The sequence below is a fragment of the Mandrillus leucophaeus genome, unplaced genomic scaffold (assembly GCF_000951045.1).
Source record: "Mandrillus leucophaeus isolate KB7577 unplaced genomic scaffold, Mleu.le_1.0 Scaffold64, whole genome shotgun sequence".
Taxonomy (NCBI): Eukaryota; Metazoa; Chordata; class Mammalia; order Primates; family Cercopithecidae; genus Mandrillus; species Mandrillus leucophaeus.
Genome location: NW_012106919.1, coordinates 6414721 through 6427207, shown reverse-complemented (window position 1 = coordinate 6427207; position 12487 = coordinate 6414721). Strand labels below are relative to the sequence as shown.

The 12487-nt window shown below is 41.0% G+C and overlaps 1 protein-coding gene and 1 long non-coding RNA gene across 4 annotated transcripts in view; one reads left to right on the top strand and one right to left on the bottom strand.

The window, feature by feature from the left end:
• LOC105554383 overlaps nt 1–12487 on the top strand; it is a 33737-nt gene that overhangs the window by 13282 nt on the left and 7968 nt on the right. The gene's annotated exons all lie outside the window — the stretch shown is intronic.
• CD101 (CD101 molecule) overlaps nt 9617–12487 on the bottom strand; it is a 34590-nt gene continuing 31719 nt past the window's right edge. For 2 of the 3 annotated variants that reach the window (XM_012000839.1, XM_012000840.1), the window contains exons 9-10: nt 12034–12308; nt 9617–9961 (exon numbers count right to left, since the gene is read on the bottom strand). In XM_012000839.1, coding sequence (XP_011856229.1) covers nt 12067–12308 — 242 coding nt within the window. In that variant the 3' untranslated portion in view covers nt 9617–9961; nt 12034–12066. Of the gene's footprint in view, nt 9993–12033; nt 12309–12487 lie in introns of all 3 variants that reach the window. The other variant, XM_012000838.1, reaches the window with a different exon arrangement.

Here is a 12487-nt window from a genome sequence, read left to right as displayed (position 1 = left end):
TGGGGCTTCTTGGCCTCCATAATTGTGTGAGACAATTCCCAGAATAAATCTCCTCTTATATATCTATACATAGCCTAACAATATTCTATTGTTTCTGTTTCTCTGGAGAATCCTGATGAATACAATGGTTTAATCTTGGCTTCTTGACAATATTGTCGTAAGGATTCAATCCTTATAACACATGATGGCTGCTCAATAAAGTAAACCTTAACTCCTTTCTCCTTTCTTTGTTGAAGGAAGAAACAATGTCAGTCATTTCTGCCTGCCTACCTCCTGACGTATGTTTTGGCACATACTAAGTACCAGAAAAATGCTCGTTGAATACATAAATCTTACAATTTCCCGTCTATATTAAAACTCCTCATTCTATATTGGTCATCTGTTTGGTTCTCAACTACTTTTTGAAAGAAAAATGCTTTAAAAAAACCCTCAGGTTTAAATTATTTACATATAATAAGTTATGTGTTATTAATAAGTTATATGTTATTGAGTTATTTGCATACAAAAAATACTCAAATCTTAAAAAGACAGCTCAATGAATTTTTACATATGTATTCACCCATGAAACCACAACCTAGATCAAAAAAGAGAACATTTCAGTTACCCCAGAAGGTTCCTTCATGCTACTTCTCCGTTAATACTTGCTCTGCCAGTGAAAATCCTTATTCTGACTTCTGTCACCATAGTTTAGTTTTGCTGGTTCTTGAATTTTGTACTTTTTGTGTCTGTCTTCTTTCACTCAACAAATGCTGTGAGATTCATTCATGCTGTCAGGTATGTCAGTAGTTTGTTCATTTTTATTACTGTGTAGTATTCTGTGATATGTAGAAACTATAATTTATTCATTCACCTCTCGATAAACAAGGGGATTGTTTCTAGTTTTTAGGAATGGTGAATAAAGCTATGAATGTTCTTGTATATGTCATTTGGTGGACATAAGCATTTATTTCTCTTGGGAAAATGCCAGTAGTGGAATTGTAGGTCGTAAAGTAGGTATATGTTTAGCTTTATTAGAAACTACCAAACTAGTTTACAAAATAGTTGAATACATTTACCCTCCCACCTGCAATGCACTCTATTTCTAGTTGCTCCAAATTCTTACCATCGTTTGTTATTGTCAGTCTTTTATATTTTCTATCCTGGTATATGAATAAAGTTATCTCACTTTTAATTTGCATTTTTCTCATGAGTAATGACATTGAACATCTTTCATATGTTGTGACTGAGGAGCTGTACCACTCATATCTCCTTTAAAGGGAGCCTGCTGCAAAGACCATAGCTAATTGACAACCTCCAGCATCCAGATCTTCAAATGTTTATGCTAAGGCCACATTTCCGGTGGGCTGCTCCCCGCCAAGGACTAAGCATGGCAGAGCTACTAGAGCTGGGCAATGTCTGCCCCATGGAGTACTTCTTCAATAAGCAAGCTTTGCTCAGAGACGCCTTATCAGCTTGACCCAGATTATCTCAGAACTGCTGTGCAATCTGAAGCTTTTCTTATATAATCCTCCTTCCTTCTCTGTTTCCTTTCACAGAAGTCAGACCTGCAGGACAGACAAGGGTTCTTTCCCTCTTCTGCTCCACCCACTTTCTTCTTCACTGGCATTGCCCCCAGTAGATCCCTTTCATGTGTAATCTTGGCATGTGCTTCTCAAAGCACCTGAACTAACAATATGCTTATTGGCGATTCTGAGATCCATGTTCAAGTCTTTTTTCTTTCTTTTTCAAACCATATTTAAATCTTTTGGCCATTTTTAAATTGAGTTCTGTGCTTCTCCTCTTTTAAAATTGATTTATAAAAGTTTGGTATATATTCTGGATATAAGCCTTTGTTAGATATGTTTTATGAATATAATTCTCCCAGTCTGTGATGTAATTGCTATTTTTGGAGACAGAGTCTCTCTCTGTCACCCATACTGGAGTGCAGTGGTGTGATGACAGCTCACTGCAGCCTCTACCTTCTGGGCTCAAGCAATCCTCCCATGTCAGCCTCCCAAGTAGCTGGACTGCTGGAACACACCACGAAGCCTGGCTTTTAAATTTTTTTAAACTTTTTTTTGGTAGTAAAGAAGTCTCACTATGTTACCCAGGCTTGTCTTGAACTGCTGGGCTCAAGTGATCCTCCCACCTTAGCCTCCCACAGTGCTGGGATTACAAGCATGAGCCACCATGTCCAGCCATCACTTTCTTAATATTGTCTTTTAATGAACAAAAAAAGTTTAATTTTAATGATGTCCAATGTTTCTATTTTTTTCTCTTATCCTATAACATGAGATAGATGTCAAGGTTTGTTTTCCCCCCATATGAGTATCCAATTACTCTAGCACCATTTATTAGAAAGAGCATCCTTTCCCCAGTATAGTAGCACCTATAATGGAAATGTGTATGTGTATCTGTATTTCTAAACTCTATTCTGCTTCTTAGGTTTCCTTGTTTACTTGTGCACCTATTCCACATGGTCTTAATTATTATAGTTTGTAGAATGTTCTGGAGTCTGAGAATATAATTCCTCCAAGTTTTGATTCTTAAATATTGTTTTGTCGATTCTAGATAATTTGTATTTCCATTTAATGCCAAATGAGCTTGTCAATTTCTTAAAAAAACGCTTGAGATTTGCATTATGATTCCATTAAACTACAGTTTCTCAACCTGACACTACTGAAATTTGGGGCCAGACAATTCTTCATTGTTGGGGAGAGCTGCTGTGCTGTTTATTGTAGGATGTTCAGTACTAGACCTGGTCTTCACTCACTGGATGCCAGTAGCACTTCCCAAGTTGTAAAGACATGCCAAAATGTCTCCATAAATTGCCAGATGTCCTCTGGGAGCAAAATTGCCACTCCCTCCCCATGGATAACAACTGCATCAAATCTATAGATCAACTTGGAGAAAACTGACAACTTAATGATATTGAACCTTCTAATTCATGAAAATGGGATCTCTGTTTAGTTAGGTCTTCTTTATCTCAGCAAAATATTTTAGTTTTCAATGTAGAGTTTTTGCACATCTTTTGTTAAATTTATTCCAATGCATTTGATATTTTCTGCTATAAATGTAATTTTCAAATTAATTTATCAATTTTTGATTTTTAATATACAAAAATGTAGTGCATTTTTGCTCATTTTTGATCAACATGTTCATCATGTGTTCAGCAACCTTGTCTGGAGACACTTTTGGATTTTTTACAAATATAATCAAGTCACCTGCAAATAAAGAGTTTAACTTCTGTTCTAATCCTTTTACCTTATATTTATTTGTCTTGTTTTTTTGCATTGGCTAGGACCTCCAGTATAATATTCAACAGACATAGTGATAGTTGACATTATCATCTTATTCCTAACTATGGGAGAAAGCATTTAATATTCCACCATTAAGTATGATATACTTTATCAATTTTAGAAAGTTCCCGGCCGGGCGCGGTGGCTCAAGCCTGTAATCCCAGCACTTTGGGAGGCCGAGACGGGCGGATCACAAGGTCAGGAGATCGAGACCATCCTGGCTAACACAATGAAACCCCGTCTCTACTAAAAATACAAAAAAATTAGCCGGGCGTGGTGGCGGCGCCTGTAGTCCCAGCTACTTGGGAGGCTGAGGCAGGAGAATGGCAGGAACCCGGGAGGCGGAGCTTGCAGTGAGCCGAGATCCCGCCACTGCACTCCAGCCTGGGCGACAGAGTGAGACTCCGCCTCAAAAAAAAAAAAAAAAAAAGAAAGTTCCCCTCTATTACTAGTTTACTGAGAAATATTATTAAGAATAAGTGTTAAGTCTGGGCGTGGTGGCTCATGCCTATAATCCCAACACTTTGGGAGGCCAAGACAGGGGATCACTTGAGGCTGGGAATTTGAGACCAGCCTGGCCAACATGGCGAAATCCCATCTCTACTAAAAATATGGATTTAGCCAGGTGTGGTGACACACACCTGTAATCCAAGCTACTCAAGTGGCTAAGGCACAAGAATCCTCCCTTGAACTCAGGAGGCGAAGGTTGCAGTGAGCCAAGATCATGCTACTGCACTCCAGCCTGAGTGACAGGTGACAGAGCAAGAGTCTGTCTAAAAAAAAAACAACAAAAAACAAAAAACAGAAGTATCGAATGTTATTAAATTCTTTTTTTATTGATCTATTGAGATGATTTAAGTGTTAATGTACTGATTTACATAGATTAAATTTTAAATGTTAAACCAACCTTGCATTCCCTGTAAGAAATCATGGTTAGTAGTAAGAAATCATGCTCAGTAGTAAATTGTTATTAAATCATGATTGGTTGTGATTTAATGTATTACTGCAGACTATTGTGGATGGGCAAAGATTTCTTGAACAATACATAAAAACATAACATTCACCTAATTTATGTTATGGATGCCACTACAGTGGGGAAAGAATGCTCTTTTTAAAAATATGGTCCTGGAACAATGGGATAATCATATGGAGCAAAATAAACCATGATCTTTATCTCACTTTTATAATGTGGTAAAATATGTAACATAAAATTTACCATTTTCACCATTTTTATGTGTTCATCTCAGTGTGTATTAAGTTCAATCACATTGCTGTGCAGCCATCACCACAATCCATCTCCAGAAGTTTTTTCACCTTCCCAAATTAAAACTGTATAACTCATTAAACAATCATTCCCTATCGCCCCTCCCTCAGGCCCAGCAACAACTATTCTAGTTTCTGTCTCTATAAATTGGACTGGTTTAGGTACCTTATATAAGTGGAATCATATAGCATTTGTCCTTTTGTGACTGGCTTATTCACTTAGCATAATATCTTCAAGGTTCATCCATGTCAATAGCATGTGTTGGAATTTATTTTCTTATTAAAGATGACTAATATTGCATTATTTTTCATATACCATATTTTATTTATCCATCCATTTATCCATTGATGTACACTGGGTTTCTTCTACCAATCTTTGGCTTTTGTGAGTAATGCTGCTATGAACAGGGGTATACAAATATCTCTTCATGCCCCTACTTTCAATTATTCTGGGTATATACCCAGAAGTGAAATTTCTGGCTCATATGGTAATTCTATTTTTAATCTTTGAGGAACTGCCATTCTGTTTTCCATAGCAGCTGTACCATTTTACATTCCCATCAGCAGTGCATGAGAATTCTACCTCATATTTTATACAAAAATTACCGTATATAAAAATCAATTTGACATGTATTTTAGAACTATTTTAAAATGGTAAGACAGTGAAGCTTTTAGAAGAAACCATAGGCCAATAACTCACAATTTTAAGATATAGGCATAACCTTCAGATGCTATTTTGGTGGCAGAGTTTTAGCATTTATTGATGGCTTTAGGATGTGATGCAGGGATTACAAGGAACAGAATTCCACCCCTCAAAGTGTTTTGATTACCTTGCACAATGTCTTGTATCTTATGTTGAACTTAAGTGCCTTTCAATAGATATGCATGCTCCAATTGCTCTAATCTTCATCCCTCTGTAAGGATTTTCTCCAGACCGATACTTTCTCTTCATTTACCTACCTTAGATGCTGAAACAGCTAAGTTTATGATCCCTGGTCTATAGTATTATTGTACCCAAGTAACTATTACTGATATATGTTTTGATTAGAAACTCACTGCATATATACATATGCGTGTCATCAAAGAACATTTATTGCTATTGTCGTAGTATGTATTTGTTTTATTGGCCTGAGCCTCTCAATAATGACTGTTATCATGAGGAAAATGTTGAAAACCCCTCACACTGAAGAAGTACGTATGTAAATAATAAAAAGCAAAAGGTAGCAGGCTTTAAACTTGCACCAGTGCCATAGGATAGCTTCCATATTACTTTCTCTTTCATGTAATTGTGTGCCACGCATGCACATCAGGCCACCAAGAAACGCCTCCCAGCAGAGTGTGGTTTTGGGAGACAGGACCCAAGATAAGCTTATGGGAGCTCAAAATCTTATAATTACCAAAGGGCATGAGATAGGGTAGGGAGCTTTCTGAGATCTTGGTTTGCATCACAACTTTCTATATGAACATGATCCAGCCCAGAAGATGCAAATGAAAGAACAAACAGTATTGTTTTTCCCTGGTATCTTATGTGGACACACTTAGCATAAACACATATTGAAGTCAATTGAGTGGGATGAATAGGATCACACAAGAGGAGAAAATTTCCAAATGAAAGATACAAAATCAGGGGCATGTTTGGTGGAGACCTGGGGAGTAATTAGCTGGCAAGTAATTTGGTGTGGCTGGAGCACAAGGTCCCCAGAAAGGGACTAGGGTGAGATAAGTCCACCAAGAATCCTATTATTGAAAAGCCAATTTAAAATGGAAGCACACACCCTCTCGGTGCCCTTGCCAATGTGACCTTATAGGAGTAATAAATTTGGATTTTCCTATGCTGGTTATTTATAACATAGAAACTTCTTAATCACTGTCCTCATCCCGTATAGTCTCTTCTCTCGGTAAATGGTTTAATGTGATAATTATGCTTCAACTCAAAACATCTCTATTTGGCAGTCAGAGCCGGTTCAGAAGGAGCCTTGGATTAAGAGACAATGTGGTAGAAACTCCAAATTTCTAACAAGTAAGTTAAATGTAAAGGTGAATAAATTTAAAAAATGGAAAGCCAGTTAATATAAATGGGTGGAACTGTCTGTTATCTCTACACTTACTAGTAGAAACTAGGTTAATAAACATTTATTAGACACGAGAAGAGTCTCATAATGTGTCATTGTGTTTAACAAACACATAGGAGGTACCTCTATGAGCTTGATAAGATACTTGAGACTTTCTGATCATTTTTTTCTATACTCAAAATGCTCACAAAATTGGTGTTATAGCCATTACACAAATGAAGAGTGAAGACAGTTTTCCAGCTGGCTTCCCTGACTCACCTTCATACCACTGCTGTCCTCACTCCAACCCCACCTATCATCTATGCTGTTGCTTTTCAATCCTCCTTCCCTACTGCATTACATTCACTGGCTCACTGCTGTCCACCACATGAAGTTCAAGATATTATGCATGTTCAAGATCTGTTCTTCTGTCCTTCCCCAACCCCAGAATTTTGCTCTAACTACCTTTCCAGATTTATCTACCATTGCTTCCCTTCATACATCTGATGCTTAACCTCAAAGCTATTCTGTGCACTGCAGTTTTCATGGGGCTTCCTCTGTCCAGACCCCTACTTAACCCTTCTCCTGTCAAAATATTTTCTTATTTTTAAAGCCCAATTCAACTTACATCTTCTTTATGAAGTTGTCTCTGTTTTCTAAAGGCCTGTAGCACTTTATTAGGAGTAAAAATTAATGGCCAGTGTAACAGAAGTCCCACCTGAGCCTACAGGGAATGCAGACTTCTCAGGCTCTGTCTGCCAAGGGGTAGAGCCTCCCCAACAGCACAATTGTGTAACCTTCCTGCTGGAGGAGAAGAGGACCTGTGATGAGGAGGTTAGTGCAGAGGCTGCTGGGAACAGGGAATGGGAAATGGAGAGAATAGCATGAAGTCTCTCCCAGCCTGGCCACAGACTTACTGGTGTCTGGACTCTATGGAGGAAGGAGATACTGGGCAAATGTTAATGGAACAGTTTTCACAAGATAATCTTTAGAGACACAGGGGTGCAAACAATCTTGAATTTATATCCTTACAGAAGAATGTAATGTAAAGACAGAAAGAGAATGAGACCCTTTTCATTGCTTACCTCTGAACACCACTCAGCTTGGCATCTCATGTGCTTCAGCATGCCAGCTGCAGTGGGAGCCTGCAGAGCCCAAGAGAGCTGCAGGGAGCCACATGGGAATGGACTTGCTTGTGAGCTCATATGAATTCACAGAATCCAGGCCAGACGTGGTGGTGTGTACTTGCAGTCCCAGCTACTTGGAAGGCTCTTGCAGGAGGATTACTTGAACTCAGGAGCTCAATGCCAGCTTGAGCAATATAGTGAGACCTCCTCTCTTTAAAAAAAAATTCCCAGAGTTTTGGGGAATCCCCCAGAAACATCTAAAGGACACTGTAGATGGTCAAGACCCTGTGTAAATATCCTGGGGGAAAAGCCTGTAGAATTTGGATTATTACTATTGATTATATTTTATTTGTGTACATGGACAGGTTAAGTCCTAGAAAAACTTGGGTTAATGCTGACATTCATTTATGACTTGATATGGTTTTAAAACTTACCTCCATTGATTTATCTGATTTGATCACCATAACAACCACTCAAGGTGGCTATTATTATATCCAGATTTTCCCCCATAGCGATGGATTTGAGCATAGTGTTTATTGTGGAAAGAGTCCAGGACTTGTCAGCAGACCTACATTTGAGCTTTTACTCTTCTGCATACGGCTGGGTGATCCTGGATAAATCCCAACCTCTCTGAGCTTTAATTCCTTACCTGTTGGACAGGAATAACAATTCCTTTTGTATAGAGATGCTGTAAAATTCTGAGATGATGAAAAAATCCTGTACAATTGTAAGAAATTATGGCACATGACTTTATACCATTGTATTCATCTTCTGCTATAAATCGTTTTTTTCTATACATTTCCATACAATAAAAATAATGAACAGAGCAACCACGCCTTCATCATCTCTGTGTCAGCTTATCTTGCACAGAGTAGGTACTCAGTATGATGATGTGAAATGCTGCGGGTTGATAAGCTTCCCATCTATAGTATGGGCCTGGTACAGTGGAACTTCAGAATGGCTGGGACTAGATGCCAATCCTGAAAGCCTAAGATTATTTATTAGATTAATCAGATATATAAGAGATTCAGATACAAGAGGTCGGATCAGTTTCCCAGGGACATAATACATGGCTAAGAGAGACAGAACATTAAAGGACAGCAGGGGCTGGCAAACGTTTTCTGTGAAGGGCCGGGTAATAAACATTTTAGGCAATGTAGGTCATATGGTCTCTGTGGCAGCTACACAACTTTGTCATTTTTATCGTGAAAGCAGCCACAGACAGTATGTAAGCGAATGGGAGTGACCATATTCCAATATATTATATTTTAAAAAACAAACAGATGGTGGGCTTCATTTGGCCCATAGGCCCTGGCTGGTCAACTCCTGAGACAGAGGCTTGTCCTTTTGCCAAGGAGGATTTATAATACAAAAAAGCCGAAAGTAAAACCAGGTGGTGGCATGAAATGGAAAAGCTGAAATCAATGAGTAAAAGTAAAGCTCTCCAGGAAGTTTCAAAAACCAAAAGTCAAAGAGTATGTAATTGGAGAGAGAAGAGGCATAAAATGTCTGCCTAAATGCATCAGGGTAAATTTTATTCTTTAAAAGGAAGAAAATACTGTGGGGGTGTTTTAGTTCTGGAGGGTTTTAGATGCCTATGGGACAAACAGTGCCATGTAGCTGGTTAGACTATCGAAGGCGCTCTAAGTCCCATTCATGAAAGCAGAGCATCCAGGACAAACAAGGTGAGCATCCCAGGGGGACAGGACTGTGTCTGAGTCACCACAGGACCCCTTGCTCCTAGCACAGGGCCTGACAGGCAGCAGGTACCCCCCGGGAACTCATACTTCCCCATGCTCTGCTCTGGCCAGGACAGTTTCATATCTGAGGGTCTCTGTTCCCTGAAAAAACCGGGGTTTGTTTGCCTGGTGGGTAACAGATGACTCCACAAGAACATGAGTTTTGATCAAAAGGAGTTTGTTTCACTTGTCACAAGCAAGGAGAGCGCTGGGAATATTCTCCAAAGCGGTGTCTCTGAAGGAAAGTGACAGGAGGGTTTCATGGGGTGATGGAGAGGGGAGAGAGTGCATCGGTGCATGTAGGGAGGGGTCCCAGTGGCGCAGCCTCAGTGAGTCATGCTGCCAGCGCATAGGTCACATGTTATGGTCATGAAGCTGTAGCTCCTCTCGGGGTAGTGACTTCAGGATGGTAATGAGGAAAGTTCACTCGGGTTCATCTAGAAGTTGCCAGGGTCTGTCGGGAGCTGGTTCCAGCTGACTAGGTCACCACATTCCACACGGGGCTTGGGAAGAAACAGGCAGCGAGGCAGGAAGCTGTAAAACAAGCCGATTGCTCAAGTTGGTTAAATGTCTACATTCCCAGGAGACCCTCCCTGTCTGCTTACATCTCCTCTGTGCTATGTCTGTGCTGGATTCAAAGGGGAAGAGGTGTTTGGGCTAGAAGCTGAAGGAGGTGTCCATGTGAGGAGAGAGGAGGGATGGGGGGAAGAGTGCTCCCACAGAGGGCTGCGGCAGAGTCCATCCAAGATCCTTGGCCCAGGCTCGCTTCTGCGCTCTTTCCCTTTGAATTAAAATACAGGTTTCTAAAAAATAGTGGCAGAAGGTCATCATACTTTCTAAGAGGTCTCGGCCAGGCACGGTGGCTCACGCCTGTGATCCCACCACTTTGGGAGGCCAAGGCGGGCAGATCACGTGGTCAGGACATCGAGATCATCCTGGCTAACACAATGAAACCCCATCTCTACTAAAAAAAAAAAAAAAAAAAAAAATTAACCGGGCGTGGTGGTGGATACCTGTAGTCCCAGCTACTGGGGAGGCTGAGGCAGGAAAATGGCGTGAACCCGGGAGGCAGAGCTTGCAGTGAGCCGAGATCGCGCCACTGCACTCCAGCCTGGGCAACAGAGTGAGACTCCGTCTCAAAAAAAAAAAAAAAAAAAGTCTTCATTTCAGCTTTATTGTTTGTAAAAATATGCTCCCTTACCTGGGTGACAAGAAACAAATGTGCTGACATGTTTAAGGAAGGATTTGGAGTATTTTAAATCAGGCTATGAAGGGACATGAGTTTAAGGAACTGGTAGGTCCACAGTAGGAGTGCTCATAGCCACCAATAATCCCCTTACGAAGGAACTAATTATGTTTGGAGAGGATGTGTGTGCCTGATCAAATAATTAAAACTAAATTGCTCTCCTTGGAAATGCAAATTAACGAGTGTTAAAGCAACTCGGTTGGTCACATAGATAATAAATAGATGTGTCTTCTCAAGTCTGTTAGGTGGCACTGATTGATTTCCAATTCTGGCTACAACAGGGCCTGAGTGGCTTTTGAAACAAAGATGAGGGGACTGCAGGCCCAGTGGGGACAGCTGTTGAAAGCTTTAAGCCATTACACGCCACCCCCACCGCCTGCTTTTTGCAACTGAGAATAGGAGACCTTGAGGAACCAGACTTGACCTACTGCTGCCCCTGAACCCCAGCCCTGCAGGAGAATGAGGGAACGGTGGCACTGTCAACCCCGCTCCTCCAAACAATGCCTTCCATACCACCCAGTGCTGTCAGGCCAAAGAAAATAAGGCACTGGCTGAGCACCAGGAGCCAGATGGACCTTTCGGTGGGGGTATGGAGGTGTGGGGGGAAGCAGGGGTACGAGGCCTTGGGGGGCTGACTGGAGTACTGTTACATGAGTTTTTAAAAAGTTTTTGCTCAGCAATTAATTAATAAAGAATCTTATCAAACAATAAACAAAAAAACCCAAACTCAGGTTACAAATGTTTTATCATTTTGTCAAAGAACCTATATTAATTAAGCACCTATTACTCAGAGCTTGCTCTTGAGTGGGCCTTTGTAGGTGGGCTGGGAGAAGAAAATTGGATTTCTGCCTTGAAGGAAGTTACATTCTTGTTGGGGGGACAGATTTTAGGTAAACAAAAAGCATGTTCCCAATTCCTTTTGCCTTGCTGGCATCAGGCCCTTTCCTACACCTCTCATCTGGAGGAAAATGATTACCTAGAGCAGGTGTGACAAGTGACACAAGAAGGAGAGAGAAGCCCCGCCAGGGCATAGCTGTAGGATCTCATTTAGCTCTCCAGAGGCTGTGTGAGGGAGCCTCTAATCTCCTTGCAGCCCAGGGACCTGAACCTTCAAGAGATGTAGGGTAAGGATGCTATCTGGTTCCAAGGTAGGGGGATACAAGAGGTGGATGAGGTAAGACAAAGGAACACCTAACAGTGCATAGAACCAATAAGCACTCAGCGAACGCTCCCTCTGATTCCTAGGTAACTTGTCCAAGGCCGCAGACATCATTGAGGACAGAACCAAGATTCATTTACCCCCGGTTAGCCCAATTAAAAAGCCCCCACCTTTCCTTACTGACTGCAGGTACCTCTTGGGGTTCAGTTGCCTTCATCTTCCTCCTCGTCTTGCCTCCTATTCGCGGTCACACCTCCAGCCTCTTTCAAGTCCACCCAGAGAGCCTTTTCTTTCCGTGTGTTGGAACGCAGTGTTGACAACTTCCTGGCCTTCCAGTATAAGCAGAGGAGGGAGATGAGCAGAAGCAGGAGCAGGACGAAAGGGCAGATGACCAGGAAATAGAGTAAAGGGACCGAGGAGCAGATCCTGGAAGGAAACGTGGGCTCTGCAACGAAGGGAGAAAGAGAGTAATTCATCTCCAACTTATTTGTACTAATCAATTACAAACACTCCTGGGATTTATTGTTACGGGCAAGTATATGTAAAAATAATGGGGCCAAATAGTAGTGTGCTCCTGAAATCATGAGGAGCGCAGGACTGAGCACCGGGGGAAGAGAGCTCCTG